The sequence below is a fragment of the Trachurus trachurus genome (assembly GCF_905171665.1).
Source record: "Trachurus trachurus genome assembly, chromosome: 11".
In the NCBI taxonomy this organism is placed as follows: Eukaryota; Metazoa; Chordata; class Actinopteri; order Carangiformes; family Carangidae; genus Trachurus; species Trachurus trachurus.
The window spans coordinates 1579707-1602207 of NC_139904.1; the positions used below are offsets into that span (position 1 = coordinate 1579707).

Consider the following 22501-nt stretch of genomic DNA (forward strand, 5'->3'; position numbering starts at 1 on the left):
GGCGCCCTAGACAAAGCATCTGCCAGGATATTATCTTGCCCTTTAATGTGGCGTATGTCTAAATCATAACCCTGCAATAAGAGAGACCACCTGACCAGTCTCTGATTTGGAGTTTTCAGGGATCCTAAGAATGTCAAAGGGTTGTGATCTGTATAAACAATTAAAGGTGCCGACCCACCTACGTACACCTCAAAATGCTGTAAGGCCAAAATGAGACCCAGAGCCTCCTTTTCTATCACCGAATAATTGGCCTGATCGGTCGATTGAACTTTCTTGAGAAAAAACAGACCGGTCTCAACACCCCCTCGTCCCCTCCCTAGAGAAGGACGGCACCGGCCCCGACCTGGCTGGCATCAACCTGTAAGACAAACTGTCTGTCAAACTGGGGAGCAGCCAACACAGGACAGGAACACAGTAAACATTTCACATTATCAAAGGCCTGCTGGCACGCAGTGGACCACACAAACTTAGCTCCACCCTTCAGTAGCTCAGTCAGAGGAAAAACAACAGTAGAGAAATTTCTGCAGAAACTTCTATAGTATCCAACTAGACTCAAAAACCGCTGGAGTTCTTTCTTCGTAGTCGGCGGTGGAAACTCAGACACAGCTTGCACTTTAGCCTGAACAGGAACGACATTACCCTGACCGACCACACGCCCCAAGTAGGTAACAGTGGCTCTAGCAAACTCACATTTGGCTAAGTTTACTGTCAACTGGGCCTCAGCCAACCTCTCAAACAACTCATTCACTCTCTGCAAATGTGAATGCCATGTGTCACTATACACAACCAGATCATCCAAATACACTGAACAACCCTTTAACCCATGCACAACCGGTTCATAAGCCGCTGAAAAGTGGCCGGAGCGTTCTTTAAACCAAAGGGCATAACGGTGTATGAGTAAAGGCCTGCAGGAGTAACAAATGAAGCAATTTCTCTCGCGCGTTCTGACAAGGGCACCTGCCAATAGCCCTTGAGCAGGTCGAACTTGGACACAAACTTGGCAGACCCCACCATATCTATACAATCGTCCATGCGCTGCAACGGAAATGAATCGGACTTAGTGACAGAATTAACCTTCCTCATATCGGTGCAAAATCGCAGAGTCTTATCAGATGTATGCACCAACACACAAGGAGACGCCCAGCTGGACGCAGATGGAATGGCAATATCATTTTTCAGCATGTAATCAATCTCAGTGTTCAAATGCGTCAGCTTCTCAGGACCCATGCGGTAAAACCGCTGTCTGATCAGCTGCGCTTCTCCCACATCAATATCGTGTACAATCCAGGAAGTACGAGAGGGAACATCACCAAAAAGCTGCGGAAATCTACCGATCAGCTCCACCAACTCAACACGCTGCTCTTCAGGCAGGTGTGACAACAGGGACTGTAGATTACACAAAGACTCCGAATTCTTTAACCTACCACTCAACAAACTGTCATCAGGCTCAGGAACGCCATCTGTCTCCTGCACCACACTACAGGTGTCCACAGCGAGCGCTGCACCAACGTCACCTTTTACGCACTCACCATGCCCCGAGCGCTGGTAACATGGCTTCAGCAGGTTCACATGATATAACTGGGACGACTTCCTTCGACCTGGTGTAGCGACAAGATAATTGACATCAGAAATTTTTTCAGACACAGTGTATGGGCCAACAAACTTAGCCTGGAATGGCGACGTGACCAGCGGAGTCAGTGCGAGGACCTGGTCCCCAGGACTATACTCATGACGCACCGTACCCCGGTCATACTGGGCTTTCATTTTCACTTGAGCCTGCCCTAGTTTTTCCTTTGCCAACAGACCTGCCCGAAACAATTTGTGCCGAAAACCATTAACAAAGTCAATCAGGTTTCGGGGCGCCTCGGCAGGAACCAATCTACCCTTCAGCGCTGCCAATGGCCCGCGCACCGAGTGCCCAAAAACCAATTTGTTCGGACTGAAGCCCGTGCTCTCCTGCACGGCTTCTCGCGCTGCCAACATCAACCAGGGGAGCCCCTCCTCCCAGTCCCGATCCAACTCTGTACAGTACGCGCGCAACAAGGACTTGAGCGTCTGATGGAACCGCTCTAACGCGCCCTGACTTTGCGCATGATACGCAGTGGACTGGTTATGGCTCACCCCCAGCGATTTCAACACTTCCGCAAACATATGCGAGGAGAAATTGGACCCCCGATCACTTTGTATGACTTTGGGTATCCCGAACACTAAAATGAACTGTGCAAGTGCTTTAACTACCGCTTTGGTGGTGATGGTTCGAAGCGGATAAGCCGCTGGGTATCGAGTACACTGACACATGACAGTCAACAAATACTTACACCCCGACTTGGCACTAGGCAACGGCCCCACACAGTCTATTATCAGATACTCAAACGGTTCACTCACCACAGAAATGGGCTGCAACGGTGCTGGCTTTACGCACTGGTTGGGTTTCCCCGTCAGCTGGCAGACGTGACATGTTTTAATATATGCCGCCACCTCTTTTTTGGCCCGCGGCCAAAAAAAATGTTTAAAGCAGAAGTAAGTGATATATTTGTGTTAATATAAGTCTTAAATAGTTATATCTTCCGACAGCAATCACTTACATAGAGTGTTTGGACTGAAACACGGGTCTCTCAGTCCCTCTACTCTGCTCTGAGCCGAAGAGAAAACATTTATCGTATCCTACAGTTTTTATCCAATGAGGAGAGAGAACGGCATGCAGGGCTGTGTGTGCAGCCAAGGGACGCCGTGAATGTGGCGACGTAGCGACGAGGACTGTTAGGGTGCGTTCAAGGAAACTCGTATTTTTCCGACCGTGAAGTGGTACCAGTTCGATCTGGTACGAGTTCACCGGTCGGAAGTTACGAGTGGCCGTTATAGTGACTTTCACCGGTAAAACAGGTCGGAAAAACACGAGTGGGTTGCCTGAAACGCTACAAAGTCGTAAGTTGTGACTTGAAGCTGTAATTTACGATTTCAAAAGACTGCCTGGAACGCAGCATTAGCGAAAACGACCGGACCACTTACTTCTGCTTTAAGCACCGACAGCGTGTCTGCGTGGGTTTCCTCCGGGTGCTCCGGTTTCCCCCACCACTAAAAAAAACATGTCGGCTAGGTTAATCCTCCAGTCAGCGCCCCTGACCAAAGGCACTGGCTCATAATCTGGAGTTGGTTCCCGGGCACTGCACCGCAGCTGCCCACTGCTCCTCAGGGATGGGTTAAATGCAGAGAAAGAATTTCACTGTACTAGCTGTATATGTGACTAATAAAGTACCTTTACTTTAGATACGTTTTACGCACCCCAAAGTGACCACTTTCATCATGTGCCGTTTTCAAAACGTGGGAACGAAAATCCTGAGGCACCACCACCTGAAACACAGGCGCTCCCACAACATCCTCATCACAAGGCAACCATTTGCGGACCAACATCCCGTCCTGCACAAAATAGCCTTGGGCTACGTCGCCAACCTGGTGACGCGGCACAACCTGATCCCACAGTGAGGACAACAAAACATCAGATTTCTGAGCCTTAATCCACTCCTCTCTTACCACAAGTGGAGGCAAATCAGGCAGCGCAACCGGTTCCGAGGCCGCAGCCTCCGCTGGCACAGACACACATTTACTCTGAGCGCGCGTCATGGCACAAACAGGAAAAACTTCCAGCGCTGAACTGTCAGACGCCACCGGTTCGGACACCACCACAGGTGGCGGGGGACCACTGGGCCAAACCCGACCACCACAAATATCATTTCCCAGAATCATTGACACGCCTGGCAAAGGCAACTCAGGCCGCACGTCCACAGAAAACACACCTTTAGCCAGATCACAATCCAACACCACCTCATGGCGTGGCACGGGAACAAAGCCAAGCTCCATCCCCCGCATCACAATGAAATCTCCAGACTGCGTATCAGAGGAAAAAGGGAGCACCGACTGCACAATGAAAGAATGTCGGGCCCCCGTGTCACGCAACACTCTCACGGGAACACATTCAGTACTGCCCACCAAGGACACACGCGCCTTTATGATGAAAGGCTCAAACTAGGGGTGTCAACAATAATCGATTCGGCGATGCATTGCAATGCGGGACATGCACGATTCAGCATCGATGCGGCAACGTGCCATAATCGATTATGTCACTGTTTATTTTCTGGCCTCAAATAAAGTTGTGAAGTTTCAATTACCTCCGGGGGCGTTTCCGGAGCAACGACATGCGCAGCCTGTAGCTACAGGCTAAGTAAGCAGCAGCAGCACCAGCAGTAGCAGTGTTGCCGCTGGCTTTCTTTTTCCTTTTTTTTTTTCACCCGCGGTCGGGTCGAGAATTAATTAATTAACGCTCATGAGTCCGGCCGTGTTGGGTCCGAGACTCAACAAGCCGGTCGGGTTTTACCGTTAGGCTACTACAGGCAGTATGCCCGTTATCACCAATAAACACAGTAGAGGAGGGTGAGTGACTGAGCTCAGGCTGGGGGGTCTCTGATGCAGAGAGAGAGAGACCTGCCGTGCCGTGTAAAAACAACCACAACAGAAAGTGTCACGACTTCCTGTATCGGGCCCTTCAAAATAAAAGCCCCGTAGTCTTTCATATAGTTAAGTCATATTGATTTTGAGTTAATATTGACAAGACATGGCTCCAAAGGTTTGTTTGTTTTTTCCTGCGACCAATCGACCAATGAAATTTTGGTCTGCTAATTTTTGGGGGCAGCCCTAGAAGTGATTTATGTTTTCTTTTTCAGGTTTGAAAATCCCATATCCAATACCTGTACCATTCAATTTTATTTTATTTTATGACATTTATGTCAAAGATACAGGAGAGTGATAATACATAGCAGCCGATAAAATCTGTTGTTGACTGATGACTGATGAAAAATTTGCCATGTTGTGTGCAGTAGAATTTTGATGCATTGCAATGCATCGCAATGCATCGGAGAATCGAATCGAATCGAATCGAATCGAATCGAATCGTTACCTGCTGAATCGTAATCGGGGACAGCTCTCCATTTCGACACACCTCTACTTTGACACCCGGCTGTTCCGAAATACCTCCACTTCGAAACACCGCTGTTCCGACACCCCCCCCCCCCCCCCCCCGCAGCTGTCCAAGGTGCTGAACCGCGTGACGTTGTTTACATTCTGCTTTGCGGCTTGTCTGTGAAACGTGCGCTGCTCAGGGACTGGGCAGATCTGTCCCACTTGCTTTCTCCCCGACTCCGTTGTTGGAGATCTCCACACAGTAATAGAAATACACTTTTTTTCTCCCCCCCCTGCTCCGCTCGATTGCAGCTGAACCCGGCTTGAGCTCACAGGGGCGCGAGGCTGCTGCAGCCGCCGCTCGTGCTGACAGCTGACTGAGGGAGATGCTTTGGTTGGGCTTAGGCAATGAAGAGTTGGTTAAGTTTAGTAAAAAGACCAGGTAGAGGCTAGACAGGCTAGAAGCATAATGAACATTATATGTCATTAATATGAAGTATTTGCTTGTTTTGCAGTTAATTATGCACATGATCCGTTTGACCCCAAAAAGGAAAAAAGGATCAATGCGCACTGCGCACTGGGGGTTTCCCCCACTGGCCTTTTCGGAGTAGCAGGGTCTTTAGAAAAAATAGAAAACCCCGCTATTACGATGAATGGAAGTCTATTGTCGGAAAGGCGGGGCTTCGGAAAGGCGGGGTGTAACCATCGTAATCGAATCGAATCGTGAGGGCAGTGCCAATGCACACCCCTAGCTCAAACCCAGACTTGTCACTGACGGTTACCTCCACCGCCTTTTCCTCTCGCACACTTGCACACAACATAGCAGGAGCTGGGGAAGGCGCAAAATTTCCGTCTTAAAGGGCAACTTCGGTTTTTTTCAACCTGGGCCCTGTTTTCCTATGTTTTTCTGTATATGTGAGTGATGGATAACACTTTTATTGAGGTGGCTCCAGTATTGAGCCCGGCAGGCAGCCTGCAGCCCAGCTAACGCTCTTACATGGGGCAAGTGGCTCCCGTCAAAGTTCGCGGTATAAACAGGCATTTTTTTCAAATTGACAGGCTCAGATAGTTACAATGAGTGTCCGACAACATACCAGACCCTGTGGTTGGCACGGCCTCGCTGAAATTGTCTGCCGCTGCGCTGGAATCTTGATTGAAACTCAATGTAGGCTACGGTATGGAAGCTCAGCTGGTTCAACTCGACCGCAGCAGGAGGGGTGTGTTTGATTTCATCTCCGGGCCAGACCGCAAGATGCCGTTGATGCGCGGCTTGCTTGTGTGCCTGCGGGGGCGGGGCTCATTGGGGCTCATAGACTCCGCTCCGTTCAAACCTGGTGCTGAGTGTAAACACACCCCACCGGCACAGAGCGTAGAGAGAGAGAAGGAGACGGAGACGGAGAGCTGCAGCTACTGTAGCGAGCCGGGCTCTCCTGTCTGCCACCTCCCTACAAAGGTGGCTGTTTAACCCGGATAGATCTCCATGGTAATTTATTATTTATGTTCAGAGTTTCATCCTAAAATCAGCTGTAAAAACGCGGATGTTACACTATTACAGCTGGCGGCACCTTTACTTTGCAGTGGATGTGGATCAGGACGGGGCGTTTGACCGGAGGGAGAGATACGTATCCCTGCGGCCGCCTCAACCCAAATTTTGGCCAGAAAAAACCCTGAATACGTTAATTTCTCCTTTCTAGTATGTTGTCGGACATTCATTGTAACTATCTGAGCCTGTCAGTTTGAAAAAAATGCTCGTTTACGGCGAACTTTGACGGGAGCCACTTGCCCCATGCAAGAGCATCAGCTGGGCTGCAGGCTGCCTGCCCGGCTCAATACTGGAGCCACCTCAAAAAAAATATTATCCATCACTCACATCTACAGAAAAACATATGAAAACAGGGCCCAGGTTGAAAAAAACCGAAGTTGCCCTTTAAGGGGGGGGGGTGTGACAACCCCAAGTGGTTGTGTGTGTTGTGACCTCTCGCTCTCCTGTCTCTCCCTCTCCCTCAGGATTACTCATGGGCCTCCGGTGTGCGTGCCGAGGGGGGGGCGTGGCCATGCCCGTAAAAGCCGGGTGGAGAACGCCGTCTCTCGCTCTCTCTCTCATCCCATTCATGGCCTGGCGTCCTGCAGCTCCCCCGCTGCGACTGTCCTCTTGGTTTTAATGCACAGACAACACCTACATATCCATCTATGCACCCGCACTCACCACTGATAACCTTCACTACTGATTGCTTAAACTTTGAACAATAAATATGACTAGAAAAAGCATTTCCAAGAATGGAAATGGTGTGACTGCTGAAAGCAGCTGAACGCTGTTGCAGAATTAGCAAATAGCGATCACCATACAAATGTTTGACTAAGGTCGGAATCAAACCCACATCCTCATGGTCAGTAGACTTCCACTCTTCCTCTAGGCCACAGTGCACACACAGTTGCAGAGACTGTTGTCTGTTAATGATCTGCACTCTGTCTCACTCTGAAGTTAACGACCCCAAAGCTGCACCTGTTGAATGAGCTTGAATGACTTAGAATGAAAACTTAGAATGAAAATTTCTGTGAATTTCAGGCTGAGAGCAGCAGTTTCAACATGAAGCAAGTTATCAGAAGTCAACAGAGGACGACTGGGAAAATAATTCACTATATTTGTTATTGAGGCAAGATTTGAACCAGTAACCTTCAGGTCTCCAGCTCAGCAAGCTAACCAATAGGCTACAGGCAGAGACAGTATGTGAGGGGCAAAGAAAACCTTTAATAAGAGGATCACTGGCTTCTGCTTAAAAAAAAAAGTAAGGAAAGTGCAGAAATTAACCACAACAAGTAAGTAGAGGACACTTTCGTGAAAATAGTGCAAGCAGTGATGACCATACAAATGGTTGACCAAGGTAGGAATTGAACCCACAATCTCATGGTCAGAAGACTTTGACTTTGCCTCTAGGCCACAGTGTACACACAGTTGCAAAGACTGTTGTCTGTTGATGAGCTGCACTCTTTTCTCACTCTGAAGTTAACAAGCTGCACCTGTTGGAAACACACTGTGTCAACACCAAGAAAGCTTGAGAGTCAAGCTTGAATGACTTAGAATGAAAATGTCTGTGAATTTCAGGCTGAGAGCAGCAGTTTCAACATGAAGCAAGTTATCAGAAGTCAACAGAGGACGACTGGGAAAATAATTCACTATAATTGTTATTGAGGCAAGATTTGAACCAGTAACCTTCTGGTCTCCAGCTCAGCAAGCTAACCACTAGGCTACAGGCAGAAACAGTATGTGAGGGGCAAAGAAAACCTTTAATAAGAGGATCACTGGCTCCTGCTTAAAAAAAAGGTAAGGAAAGTGCAGAAATTAGCCACACCAAGAAAGAAGAGGACTTTTTTGTGACCTGTGACTATTTTTTGGTGAATTAAAATGATTTAAAAAGCACTTAACAGCAAGTTACAAACTGTGGCACTAGCAATTAATGCGTCTCTTAACGACCACCTGTAACCAATTGAGGGTGATGGAGGGGAGTAGAATTCATAACAAGAGTGCTCAACCTGGATTTGAACCAGTGACCTTGGGGTTGGCAAGCAGCCACCTTAACCACTACACTAGAGTAGAGTTGGGGAGAAGAGAGGTTGAGACTTTGATGAATGTGAGATTTTTCAATCATGCTTAAAATAAAAAGAAATTAGTATAAATTAGCCACACCAAGTAAGAAGAGGACTTTTTTGTGACCTGTGACTATTTTTTGGTGAATTAAAATGAATTAAAAAGCACTTAACAGCAAGTTACAAAGTTGAGCTCCTTCTCCTGCTGCTGTAAAAAAAAATGCATTGGGCTGAATGAGAGCAGAGAGCTCCCTGGCTGCATTTAAAAAATATTTTAAATTATTATCTAAGTCTCTTTGCATTTTTGACCAGAATTTTAGCCAGAAGACAAGTGTGGCTACAAAACTGGAGAAAAGAATTTGTCTAGAGTTTAATTTGTGGCCATGCTGACAGTTTAGCCAGAAAAACTCTAGAATGTTTTTTTGCCTCTCTCCACTCTAGCACCACTCTAGCTCTGCTCGTTAGACGCAACACACACACATTATAAAGCTGAAAAAAATCAGAAAAAGTTAAATATTTTAAAAAGTATAAAGAGTTAAAAAGAGAAAAGTAATGCCGATAAAGTTAAAAAAAAAAGCTGCACGTTTTGATATATGAATTGTTGAAATAGCACAAAGTATGAAGGACTAGAAGAAGACCGTAAAAAGGCGGAAGAAAATGGCCAAACAGAAGAACAATAGTGTGACTGCTTCCAGCAGTCACACTAATTATTGCCGGCACCTTCTCATCTCCGCGTTTGTTTGTCAGGAACAGGAGCCAGTCCTGACAAATGGGGGCTCGTCCGAGTCTTGGTTCACCTGTGAAGGGTAGGTGATACACTGGATGCGCATTTTTTCTGGAGGTTCCCGTTAGGCGAAGGGCACTGTCTCCTTTGGGATTGTGTCTGTTTGTTTTTTTTGTCAGTAGTGTTGTGGGGAGCGGCTAGCGTTGGTTGCGCAAGCAATCATCTCGGGGGCACTCCGTGGGGTCGCCGCTGGTGGTCCCCGCTGGTTTTGTGCTTAATCAGCCCACTGCAGAACCACATGAAGACCAGGGTTGAGTTTAGATTCTGGATAGGCAGTGAGGGGAACGCTCTGGGGGGCATTGTCTGCTTAAGTGCGCATAGCGGTGTGGATCCGGCTCTACGGTGAATATGGGTGATTTGTCAGCTTTCTATGATGCGCCCTCTGCGGTGTTTTTGGAATCGTGTAAGAAAGAGGAGTTGCTTGAAATTGCGGAGCATTATGAGATTGAGTTGGAAGAGGGAATATTGAAAGATGAGTTGAAGGTGTTTGTGTTGTTGACATTGTTTGAAAGAGGTGTGTTTCAGAAAGTGCCAGGGGTTGAGCCAGCTCTCTCTCTCATCCCATTCATGGCCTGGCGTCCTGCAGCTCCCCCGCTGCGACTGTCCTCTTGGTTTTAATGCAAAGACAACACCTACATATCCATCCATGCACCCGCACTCACCACTGATAACCTTCAATACTGATTGGTTAAACTTTGTACAATAAATATGATTATTGCCGGCACCTTCTCATCTCCGCGTTTGTTTGTCAGGAAAATGAGCCAGTCCTGACAAATGGGGAATTTTATATATATATATATATATATACACTGTATATATATATATATATATATATACACACATATATATACTGTGTATACATACAGTATATATACTGTATACAGTGTTTATAGGATAGACCCTGAATTGTTGATTTGTTGAGTCTGATTCTGCCAACCTTGTTGTCAAATCGTCGCACAATTTGCGTATGAAAAAAGATACCATTCTGACTATATGGGGGTGGTCACTGCTGCTGAACATCTGATTCTATATAGAATTTCTTTGTTTTCTAATATTTCATGATATATGAACTCTTTTGATACAAACATCAGCAGTGCATAATCTGTCCTGTCTATGTTGTGTCTCTCTCTGCAGACCCTGTCAGGCTGGTGAATGGGACCAGTGTGTGTTCAGGCAGACTGGAGGTCAAGTCCAACCAGTCTGACCAGTGGTGGTCCTCAGTGTGTGAAGATGACTTTGACCAGCAGGATGCAGAGGTGGTCTGTAGGGAGCTTGGCTGTGGGGCTCCTTCAGTCCTCCAGGGGGCGCTCTATGGAGCAGTGGAGGCTCCAATGTGGACCAAAGAGTTCCAGTGTGGAGGCAACGAGTCAGCTCTCCTGGACTGTAGAAGCTCAGGCTCAACTAGAACCAGCTGCTCACCTGGCAAAGCTGTTGGACTCACCTGCTCAGGTACAAGTGGAGCTACAGGTTGGATTTGCTTCATTTCTGTTTTAATTAAACTCACTTCTTTTACTCTTCACTCTCTTCTCTGTGTTCAGAGCCTGTCAGGTTGGTGGGAGGAGCCAGTCGCTGTGCAGGTGAACTGCAGCTGAAACTAGGAGAGTGGAGACCAGTGGACAGCTTCACCTGGAACCTGAAGGCATCATCTGTAGCCTGTAGAGATCTGGACTGTGGCTCTGCTGTTTCAATAAGAAGAAGAGAGGAGTCCTCAGAGAGGTCTGTGTGGGAGATCGACACTGACTGTGTTCTGTCTGGATCTACCCTGTGGGAGTGTTCACATTCAACTTCCTCTTCCTCCACCGTGGAGATCACCTGTTCAGGTAAGTCCTTCAGTGACATCACCAGTGACAGTCAGGTTTAGTGTCTCCTTCCTTTGTTGTGGTGCAGAAACGTTTAGTGACATGTTCTTTTTGTATGTGAGTAAATGAAGGTCTGAAAACAAGACATTTAATATCGCAACGTCTTTAGTCAACAAATCAACTTCCATACTTTGATGCCATTCAGCTGATAAAGAAGATGTTTCATTAGATGTTATATACATATATATATATATATATATATTATACTGTGTATATATATATATATATATATATATATATATATATATATATATACATATACTGTATATATATATATATATATATATATATATATATATATATATATATATATATATATATACTGTATATATATATATATATATATATATATATATATATATATATATATATATATATATATATAAACACAAAATTTTATTTTCATGTTTACTTACCTGGTTGTGAGCTACTCCTAAAGAGGAACTAGTCTACAAGTCTGGTCGCTTTTCCACTGTTTTGCTAACCCTCCGCCTGGCCATGTGCATTTTTTTTTTTTTTATGAAGCCGGCGAAATCTCCCTTAGCCCCAAAAGCCCCAAAGGGGGAGTCTCCCCCGGCCCCAACAGGAGACTCCCAACATTCAACCCCCCGGACTCCATCCAGCCCCCAACTCTCTTCATCTAGTCTTGACTCCCCATTTCTGGATTTCCCTGACAGGATGAAGAGCTTCGTCACTACTGGAATCCTACTAACACCACGCCAGGGTCTCATACTTTCCCCCATTAACCCCCCACATCGTCCACCCCCTCCCATTCCACCGCGTCAGAATCATCATATCATTGAGTCTCTGAATCATCATATCATTGAGTCTGACTGATATGTGCCGGGTCCAGGTTGCAATACTGATATCAAGAATGTTCTTTCCCAGGAAAAGTCAGGGCCCTATGGAGTTCAGGCAGCTTTCTCAATCCCTGTGGTGACGGGTGTCATGTTCGTGTTCGAAGGATGAGGCCGTGTGGATAGCAAGTAACTTAGTTTAATGTCTCACGTTCTCAACAACATACATGTGGCTTCATGCAGTCTTGCTCTACTCCGTTATATGGTACAGTAAACTGACTACTAACCAGTACTGCCGCCTAGCGGTCAAACATGTAATAACATTCAATCATAACATCCCCCCTTTTCTAAGGTAAAATGCATTAACATGAATCATCACATTAGCTGTGTCAGTTATTTCAACCATTTCACATTCAGCATAACTCTGCAACACATAAGCAGTATAAACAGTTAATATCAGATTGCATAACTCATCTCTAAGCCAACACTAGACCATTTAGAACACATTCACAACATCAATCAATATAGCCTACATTTTGTTTAACATCTTTAACATGCATATTGCATTTTCTTTGTTTATAAGTTCAGTCTATCAGGCTTTCTGATTTCTCTTGTGGACCTTCTTAACTCAGGTTCGCTTGGAGTAGGTGTAGTCAACTTTTAACATGGATCTTAAGGCCTTATGGAATCACACCTGCTAAATGCTACTGCTCCATTAATGAATCTGTTCCCTACAGGGCCCTGCCATCGGTCAGGGTCAGGCCCCTGTCACAAAAAACACGCTTGGGCACCGGTGGCCCGCCGATGGGCCGCCGGTGCCACCCTACCACCGGGCTTAACCAGTTTTCTGGGGGAAACCCTGTAGTCAGTGGAGGGAGATGCTTGGTTGTTCTGTCATAGAATGACTTTTGCATCATTTTCTGTTGTCGTAGCTTATGTTCAATCTTTGAGTGATTTTTTGCTTTAATTTGTCGTTTTGATGACTCGGCAAAGTTGTTCGTAGCTTCCTCTTCATCAGCAGTTCAGCTGGTGATAGGCCGCACTGAAGAGATGATGCTCTGTAGCTCAATAAAGCCAGATAGGGATCCGAGTCACTGTCAGCTGCTTTCTTTAGGAGTTGCTTGAGAATGTGAACTCCTTTTTCAGCTTGCCCGTTTGACTGTGCATAGTGTGGGCTTGACGTCACATGCTTGAAATCATATTGCTCTGCAAACTTCTGCCATTCTTTGCTGCTGAAGCAGGGGCCATTGTCGCTCACCACGGTGTGTGGGATGCCATGCCTGGTGAAGATAGATTTAGCATGTGTTATGACACAAGTTGATGTTGAGCTTGTTAGTAGCGCCATCTCAGGGAAGTTTGAGTAGTAATCCATTACCACTAAATAGTCTTTACCTCTGAGATGAAACAAGTCCATTCCTACTTTGTGCCATGGTGCTGTTGGCACCTCAGCTACCACCATAGGCTCTTTGCTCTGCTTGTTCCTGTGTTTCTGGCATGTTTCACATTTACTTATAAGTGTTTCAATGTCTTTGTTCAGTCCGGGCCAGAACACCGTGTCTCTCGCCCTCCTTTTGCACTTTTCGATGCCGAGATGGCCTTCATGTATCCTGTGCAACATGTCCATTCTCAAAGCCCGTGGAATAACAATCCTGACCTTTTTCAACAGCAGACCATCCACAGTACTAAGCTCACCTCTGACATGGTAAAATTGTGGACATGAACCAGCTGGCCATCCCTCATCCATGTTCTTCATGACATGCTGTAGCTCAGCATCCTTTGCTGTGGCCTCAGCTATTTGTCTTGACTTTGTGTCAGACACAGGCAGTGTAGCCGACACCATGTTCACGTGACACTGTATGTCCTCGTCTGTTGCACTCACACTGTCGCCTGTAGTTGCTCTGGATAGGGCATCAGCAAGGACTAGGTGTTTACCTGGAGTATATATCAGTTCATACACTCTTTCCACAAGCCCCAGTTCTTCACAGGCTCTGTCACCCAGAAGTGATTCACGTCCCTCATTCACAACAAAGAAGGATAGGTGGTGCACTTTTCCCTTAACTGTGACATTCAACCTGCATGTGCCCAAACATTTGATTGGCCGCCCATTGTAGTCTTTCAGTCCAGATTCTTTTCTTTTTATTTGTGGCTTATTTTTCATTGCCTTCACATCACACATGCTTATGAGATTTGCTTTCGCACCAGTGTCCAATCTCATGGTGACTACAGTCCCATTTATCATTAGAGGAGCTATCCACTTATCTTCTGTAGTGACATCATTTACATTGTCTGGCTTATTTATTTGTTCACTTTCACAATTCACCATTCCAACAAAGAACGTGTCACTTAGATCAGGCTCGTCTATTAAGTTTACAGTTTTTCCTTTCTTCCCCTCTTTCCGTTTGGAGAAGCATTGTTTAGCAAAATGATTCTTGCCTTGGCAAGTGGAGCATTGCTTAGCAAACGCTGGACACTGTCTAGGCTTGTGCTGTGAGCCGCAGCGCTTGCAGTTTATTATCACGTCCTCCTGCTGCTGTGCAGGCCGGGTCTGTGTGCGCCGTCTCCGCTGATACGACACTGCTCCAACTGCTGCCGCGCTGTCGCTCTGCGCCGAGGCGACTGCAGACATCTCGCTGAACGTCCTCACGTGCCTTTGGGACAGCTCACTGGCCTGGCAGATCTTAATGGCTCCTGCCAGCGTCAGCTCCATCTCCCGTAGTAGCCTCTCTCTGACCTTTTTATCCTCCACGCCGAAAACGATCTGGTCCCGGATCATGGAGTCCGTCAGCGCCGCGAAGTTGCAGGACTGCGCCTTTAGCCGTAAGTCTGTCAGGAAGCTATCGAAGGGCTCATGTTGCCGCTGTGTACGAGACCAAAACACGTACCTCTCGTACGTCTCGTTCTTCTTCGGAGAACAGTGAGTATCAAACTTACTAAGCACTACATCCAACTTTTCATTATCTTCAGGACTGTCAAACACGAACGTGTTAAATACTTCTATGGCCTGTGGCCCTGCTATCGTTAGCAGCAGCGCTACCTTTCTTGCTTCTGGCTTCGCCTCGAGTCCCATAGCCGCAACATAAAGGTGAAACTGTTGTTTGAAGGTGCGCCAGTTCTCGTCGACATTCCCCGTCAGTTTCAAACTTTCCGGTGGTTTTAAATCCATGTCGCCCATTCGAGTTTACTCCTGGTACCATGTCATGTTCGTGTTCGAAGGATGAGGCCGTGTGGATAGCAAGTAACTTAGTTTAATGTCTCACGTTCTCAACAACATACATGTGGCTTCATGCAGTCTTGCTCTACTCCGTTATATGGTACGGTAAGCTGACTACTAACCAGTACTGCCGCCTAGCGGTCAAACATGTAATAACATTCAATCATAACAACGGGTAACAGAAAAGTGATCAAACTGGTGAGAAATAAAAAGGGTTCAATTAAATCTACCAATCTAGTGAGTATAGCTTGTCAGCCTCGAAACTCACCAGTGTCTCCTGTTATCTCCACAAGGTTAGCTCTACTTAATATCAGATCACTAGCCAACAAATCCTCATTAGTAAATTACACCATTATGACCTATAATCTAGACTTCTTACTTCTTAGTGAAACATGGCTGACTGAATGTAGCTGTGCTACCATTCTCAATGAGGCTGCACCAACAAATTTCAGTTTTATGAATAAGTGTCGAAGTGGTAAGAAAGGCGGGGGAGTTGCTGCCATTTTTAAATCTGTATTTCAGTGCAAGGAAACTATATTTGGTGATTTTAGCTCTTTTGAATATCTCTGTTTTTTAGTAAAGGGGGATCCAAAAGTTCTCCTCCTAATTATTTACAGACCACCAACATACCCAGGAAAATTCTTTGATGAGTTTGCCGAACTGCTGTCTATGTCACCAGACAGAGAACACCATGGAGGAACACTTTGATGGTAAAGGCTCTGAAAACAGAATGCAGGAAAGCTGAGCGTAAATGGAGAAAAACTAAACTTCAAATCCACCATGACCTCTACAAACAAAGTCTTTGTAATTTTAACCATGAGTTCTTCAAGGCTAGACAGCAACACTTTACTGAAATGATTAATAAGAACATCAACAACACTCGTGCTCTGTTTGCTATGGTTGATAAGCTTACAACCCCCCCCCCCCCAAAAGAGATAGCTTCAGAACTCTTTTCCACAGAAAAATGCAACGAATTTGCTTACTTCTTCAATGAAAAAATCAAATCTATAAGGCTCAATATCAACACAAATCAGCAAAATAATACAGTGATGCAATCCCTAAAATCACCTAGGAATAAATCAACTGTAATGTCAGAGTTTAATACAGTGACCAAAAAACCTTAGAAGAAACAGTTCAGCATCTTAAAACATTGACATGATGTCTTGACACAATACCATCTGACTTTTTTAAAACTATTATAAGCTCTGTCAAAACAGATCTGCAGCAAATAATAAATTGCTCACTTCAATCAGGCATGTTTCCTAAACCCCTGAAAGTAGCTGCCATCAAGCCACTCTTAAAAAAGAGAACATTGGATACAACCAATTTAACCAATTACAGACCCATCTCAAATCTTCTCTTTATAGCCAAGATCGTTGAGAAAGTGGTTTTTAATCAACTCAGCAACTTCTTGAACTCCAGTGGACTCTTTGACAAATTTCAATCAGGCTTCCGACCTCACCACAGTACAGCAACAGCTCTTATTAGAGTGTTAAATGACATAAGGTTGAACACTGACTCAGGCAAGGTGTCAGTTCTGGTCCTGTTGGATCTCAGTGCTGCGTTTGACACTGTCACACAGTATACTGCTGGACAGGTTGGAAACCTGGGCAGGACTCAGCGGGACAGTCCTAAAATGGTTCAGGTCCTACTTAGAGGAACGGAGTTATTTTGTGACCATTGGTAGTTATCAATCCGATCGAGTGGCTATGACATGTGGAGTTCCTCAGGGGTCAGTCCTTGGACCCCTTCTGTTTAACCTGTATATGCTGCCTTTGGGTCAAATTCTACAGAACTCTAATGTCAAGTATCATATAGGGGTGTGACGAGATCTCGTCCCACGAGATCTCGCGAGATTAAACTCGACGATATTTCTCGTCGCGTTAAAAATCTGTCTCGGGAGATTTTTTTTTTTTTTTATGTTAAAAAATGTAAAAAGCAGGGTTTGCACTACCAGTTACCATTACTTTGCACCCCTTTCCACTACACAGTTATAACTCTACTCGACTTGGTTTAGGTGCTTTTCAGTCACAGCTCAGCTGAGTTCTTCATTCCTCCAAAAACGAAACTTACCAACCAGCGCATCCAGCGCTAATTAACGACTCTGTGGCGGCCGCGACTCTCTCTCTGGCGCACACACACACACACACACACACACACACACACACACACACACACACACACACACACACTTACACACACACACACGGGCACTTTACTTACTTTACTTTATTTGTTTATTTGACAGGGACAGCGCACATCAATGTACATATAAGAAACATGTAAATGTGCCGGATTATAGCATCGATGCTAATTTCCATCCGGAGTCCCAGGACATACACACACACATGGACAGGTCGCGTTGTGGCGGTAATAAACATATGCGCTGGACCGTCCGACGTGGGAGGGAGGGAGGGGGGCGGGGGGATCCGAGTAGTGAAATGGCACTGGGGGGAAGGGGGGGTTGTTGCCACTACTTTAAAAAATCCTAGAGGAAACACTGCACATAATATTGTTTGCACTTGAAAAAAATAAATAAATATTACATTTTATTTAATGTATAATAACTTTTATAAATTTAAGTTTTAGTTTCAATTTGTGGAAGAAGAAATGTATTTAAAGCTCATGCTTACATCATGCACGTAAATAGTTACAATAAAACATTTCAAAATGCATGTGCAACTCAGTTAAATAAAAGTCTGTTGGTCCAGTCATATTTTGTCATTGTAGTTTTCTTAAAATCTCGTCTCGTCTCGATCTCGTGAACCCAATCTCGTGTCTCGTCTCGTCTCGTGAGTTGAGTGTATCGTCACACCCCTACTATCATAGTTATGCAGATGACACACAGATATATCTTGCACTGTCTCCAGATGACTGCAGTCCAATAGAGTCATTATGTCACTGTTTAGAACAGGTCAAAAATTGGATGAGCCAAAATTTCCTTCAGTTAAATCAAGAAAAAACTGAGGTCATTTTTTTTGGAAATAAAGAGAAGAGGGTTGCTGTCAGTAAACACCTTGAGTCACTGTCTTTAGAAACTAAAGACCAAGTCCGAAACCTTGGCGTGCTGATAGACTCAGATCTGACCTTCAACAGCCATATCAAATCAGTCACCAAATCAGCCTTTTATCAACTTAAGAACATATCCAGAATTAAGGGTTTTATGTCCCAAACTGATCAGGAGAAGCTGATTCACGCTTTTATCTCCAGTAGACTTGACTACTGTAACGGTCTTCTGACTGGTCTCCCCCAAAAAAGCATCAAACAGCTGCAGCTCATTCAGAACGCTGCAGCTCGAGTTTTAACCAGAACAAAGAGATCAGATCACATCAGCCCAGTTCTTAAGACCTTACATTGGCTCCCAGTCAGCTACAGAATAGATTTTAAAGTTCTGCTACTGGTTTACAAATCACTGAATGGTTTAGGTCCAGAATACATGAATGACATGTCAGTAGAGTATAAACCCAGTAGAGCTCTGAGATCTAGTGACTCAGGTCAGATAGTGGAGCTCAGAGTTCAGACCAGACATGGTGAAGCAGCATTTAGCTGTTATGCTGCACACAACTGGAACAAACTACTAGCAGAACTGAAATCAGCCCCAACTGTAAACACTTTTAAATCCAGGTTAAAAACATTTCTCTTTTCACATGCTTATAGCTGAGAACTTAAAACTTTATCTATTTTATTTTACTTTTATTTGCTCTTGTTTTTTTAACTCTGTTTTTAGTGTTTTCTTTGTTTTTATCAGTGGCGGCTGGTGACTGAAAAAATTGGGGAGGACAGGAGGAAAACCAGTCCACGGCGCTCTCTCTCTCTCTCTCTCTCTCTCTCTCTCTATATATATATATATATATATATATATATATCACACACACATACTGAAGTGGCCCTCTTCCCCGTCACGGTGGCTGGTCTTGGTGTTCGGACGCGTGCGTAAACAATGAGTGCCCAAAAACAAGGTTCCAATGGTAAAAACACCACATTTATTGACAACACAATACCTCATTCCATGTGGCAGGCAGGACACAAAAGGCATAATGACACGGTCAAAAACTGTTTGCCTTGGACCAGCTACACCTGGCACTGACTGTCCTGGGTTTAAATCACCCCTGTCACCCGGAAGTGCGTGACGCCACTTCCAGTGCCAACGGAGGTTACAACAATAAAACCGCCACATACAAAACACCAAAATAAAAGCTAAAATGGCTCACACATACTATATATATATATATATATACAGTGTTTAGGGCTGGGCGATATGACTAAAAAATGTATCACGATATAAGTGTTTCATATCAGTCGATATCGATAATTATTGATAAAAAAAAAAAAAAACTATTCTAAATAAAGACCAGGAGAAAAAAGGCTGAATTTAAATACTTTTATTTTAAATATAACCTTTAACCTTTAAAACGAGGTCAGCATTATGAAAAACAGTCAAATAAATGAAAATACTGGTCGATGTGCAAATATTGACATTAAATAAATGCTTAATCCAACAAAATGTGCAAAGTATTGTAATTAAGAAATTAGTAGTGTACAACTCAGGCTTTAAAGCCATACTGGTAACAATATATGCAAATAAATAACAGTCACATTAAGCAAGCAGAAACAAACATGTCTTACAGAATATTGTAAACATCAGAATAAACTTGCGTCTGAACATCTGTGACAAAACAAACCTGTTACCCTCTTCAGTCATTTATGGAAATATCAAACCAACTTCAGCATATTAAAAAAATAACTCAAGCAACTACTCAACCATTGCTTCACTGGCTGCAACAACTCAAACACTGCTTCACTGCAAGTTACTCAACAATTGCCTCACTGCAGATTTTGTGCAAGGAAGACAAGCTGATTGACCATCCCAGGTTTTAAGGCTGCCCTGGTACATGTCACAATATTACCCCCAGTACTAAAAATTCTTTCAGAGGGGGTGCTGGTGGCTGGAATGCACAAGTATCTTTTGGCAAGCTGCGACATTCTGGGAAACTTGCGCTCATGTACCTTCCACCACTCAAGGGGGTCAGACTCACTGTCGGCATCCAGGCATTTTAGGTAGCTTTCCAGCTCATTTTCCACTTTTTGCCTTTCAGTGAGAGGTGAGGCATCTTCTTCATCGTCTTGACTTTGTTTTTTGAAGAAACTACCTAATGATTTACGTTGTTTCTTCACACCCAGTGGGAGAGGTGTGGCAGCTTCTCCTTCTGCACCCTGGCCTGCTGTTCCCTCTGAAACCTCTGCCTCTGATTGGCCTGGGTTTTCATCCAACATTTCAGACACTGCTCTTTCTTTAATGGCCTCTACCTTTTCCGGGCTGATGTACTGTGCTTTGAATCTGGGATCCACATAGGCAGCCATGTTGAGGAGATCATCTGTTGCATTGTCGGCATATTTCTCATCAAGATAGGTCATTATCGTGGTCTTCAGGTCTTTTGTGAGTTGAGTGTCCTGGTCTTTTTCCTTCAGCAAATCTGTACGGAACAGGTGGAGCACTGGCTTGACATAGGAGACTGTCACGTATGACTCCCCAGAGAGGGAGTCTGTGAACTCCAGAAGAGGAGTTAAGGCCTCATGCAGTGACTCCAGAACACCAATGTCCTGCCATGTAGGGATCAGGTGCCTGTTGTTTTTGTCTGCAGACAAAACTTCAGTGATTGCCTTTTGTTGTTCGAGGACCCTTGCCACCATCTTCTGTCTTGAGCCCCACCTGGTTGGTGACTCTGTGACCAGCTGGTGTTTTGGGAGATGGAGACGTTCCTGAGCTTTAAAAAGCTCCCTCTTTTTCTTCCAGGAGTAGGAGAAGGCACAGACCACCTTCTTACACACTCCAACAGCCCTTTCCACTCTTTTATCCTTCCCTGCCACACCTGCAGAAATACAAAAGTAAATACAGTGTAAATAACTGGTAACTGATAAATCAATAATAATAATAACAATAACAACAACAACAAAAAACGGGGAAAATAATGAGAATGATAACAACAACAACAACAACAAAAAACTTTTATCATGTTCTATTGGCTGATTAAGTCAACATAATCAACAGAGAATTCTACTCACCAATTGCTGAGTGCAAACGATGGCCAAAGCACTGCAGCCGTGTCCACTTGTTTAATGAAGTTGCCTTCACTATATTTGCCCCGCTGTCTGTGGTGATGCACACCATTTTTTCCTCAGCCAGACTCCAGGACAACAGTGCCTCCTTCAAGCCTTCTGCTATTATCTCCCCGGTGTGGTCTTCGGGGAAATACGCAGTTTCCAGGCATCGTGTTTTCAGAACCCAGTCATTGTCGATGAAATGAATTGTCAAGCTTAGGTATGGCTCGCATGAACGGCTTGACCACATGTCGGAGGTTGTCGCAAAGTGCTTTGCTAACAGTATCTCCTTTTCCACGGATTCCCTGCACATTGTGTAAAGCTTAGGAATAGCTGTCTTGGAAAAGTGCTTTCGGCCAGGTAGAACATGACGGGGGTCCAGCACGTGTATGAGATTCTTATACCCAGACTTCTCAACTATGCTGAGCGGTAGCATGTCCTTCGCTAATTGATACACCACTGCATCCGTTATTTCTTTATAACGTTTTGAATTTTTATCGTATGGCACTGCTGCCGAGTACCTCTCGATGGTGGTCTGTTGTTGCCGCTTCGGTGCTGTTCCACTTGCACCGGCTGATGTAGATGGTTGTGGCTGTTTGATACTGCTGTACTCCAGCGGGTGAGAGCGGCTCAGGTGGTAAAATAAGTTTGTCGTGTTCCCAGACTTGGTCGGGACGACGACCTTGCAAAGTTTGCAGACAGTATTACTCTGATTCGTGTCGGACTTAAAAAATCCAAAATACTGCCAAACTGGTGACGTGACGTTTCCTTTTTTATTTACAATTTCCTCTCGTGCTGCCGCACTCATCTTCCCGTTTCGGTTTCACTCCTCGTCGTCAGCTAGCCGTTGTTGCTTCTTTTTTTTTTCTGTTAGCATTTCCCAGAATGCCTTGCGGTTCAGGCTCGGCCGTGATAGGTCGAGAGGCCAAAGCCCTTCCTCTGCCTACACCCCCCAGAATGCCTTGCGGTTCAGGCTCGGCCGTGATAGGTCGAGAGGCCAAAGCCCTTCCTCTGCCTACACCCCCCAGAATGCCGTGCGGTTTCCGGCTCGGCCTTTCTTCCTATTTTTTTCTAACAGAACTCAGTGAAATTATCGAACGTTCTATCGACCCCATTTTCTATTGATATTGATCACATGTCTATCGCGATATATATCGTTATCGTTTTATCGCCCAGCCCTAACAGTGTTTATAGGATAGACCCTGAATTGTTG

General features: G+C 45.0%; 2 protein-coding genes across 2 annotated transcripts in view; one reads left to right on the forward strand and one right to left on the reverse strand.

Moving 5' to 3' along the window:
- The window catches only part of LOC310993699 (scavenger receptor cysteine-rich type 1 protein M130-like), a 149963-nt gene that overhangs the window by 118027 nt on the left and 9435 nt on the right, over positions 1-22501 (forward strand). Inside the window, exons 15-16 of the mRNA XM_083982132.1 lie at positions 10457-10771; positions 10861-11142. Coding sequence (XP_083838258.1) covers positions 10457-10771; positions 10861-11142 — 597 coding nt within the window. The remainder of the gene's footprint in view (positions 1-10456; positions 10772-10860; positions 11143-22501) is intronic.
- Positions 12892-22501, reverse strand: part of LOC310993785 (uncharacterized protein) — a gene marked incomplete at its 3' end in the record, with an annotated part of 95599 nt that continues 85989 nt past the window's right edge. Inside the window, exon 2 of the mRNA XM_083982265.1 lies at positions 12892-15492. Coding sequence (XP_083838391.1) covers positions 12892-15150 — 2259 coding nt within the window. The 5' untranslated portion in view covers positions 15151-15492. The remainder of the gene's footprint in view (positions 15493-22501) is intronic.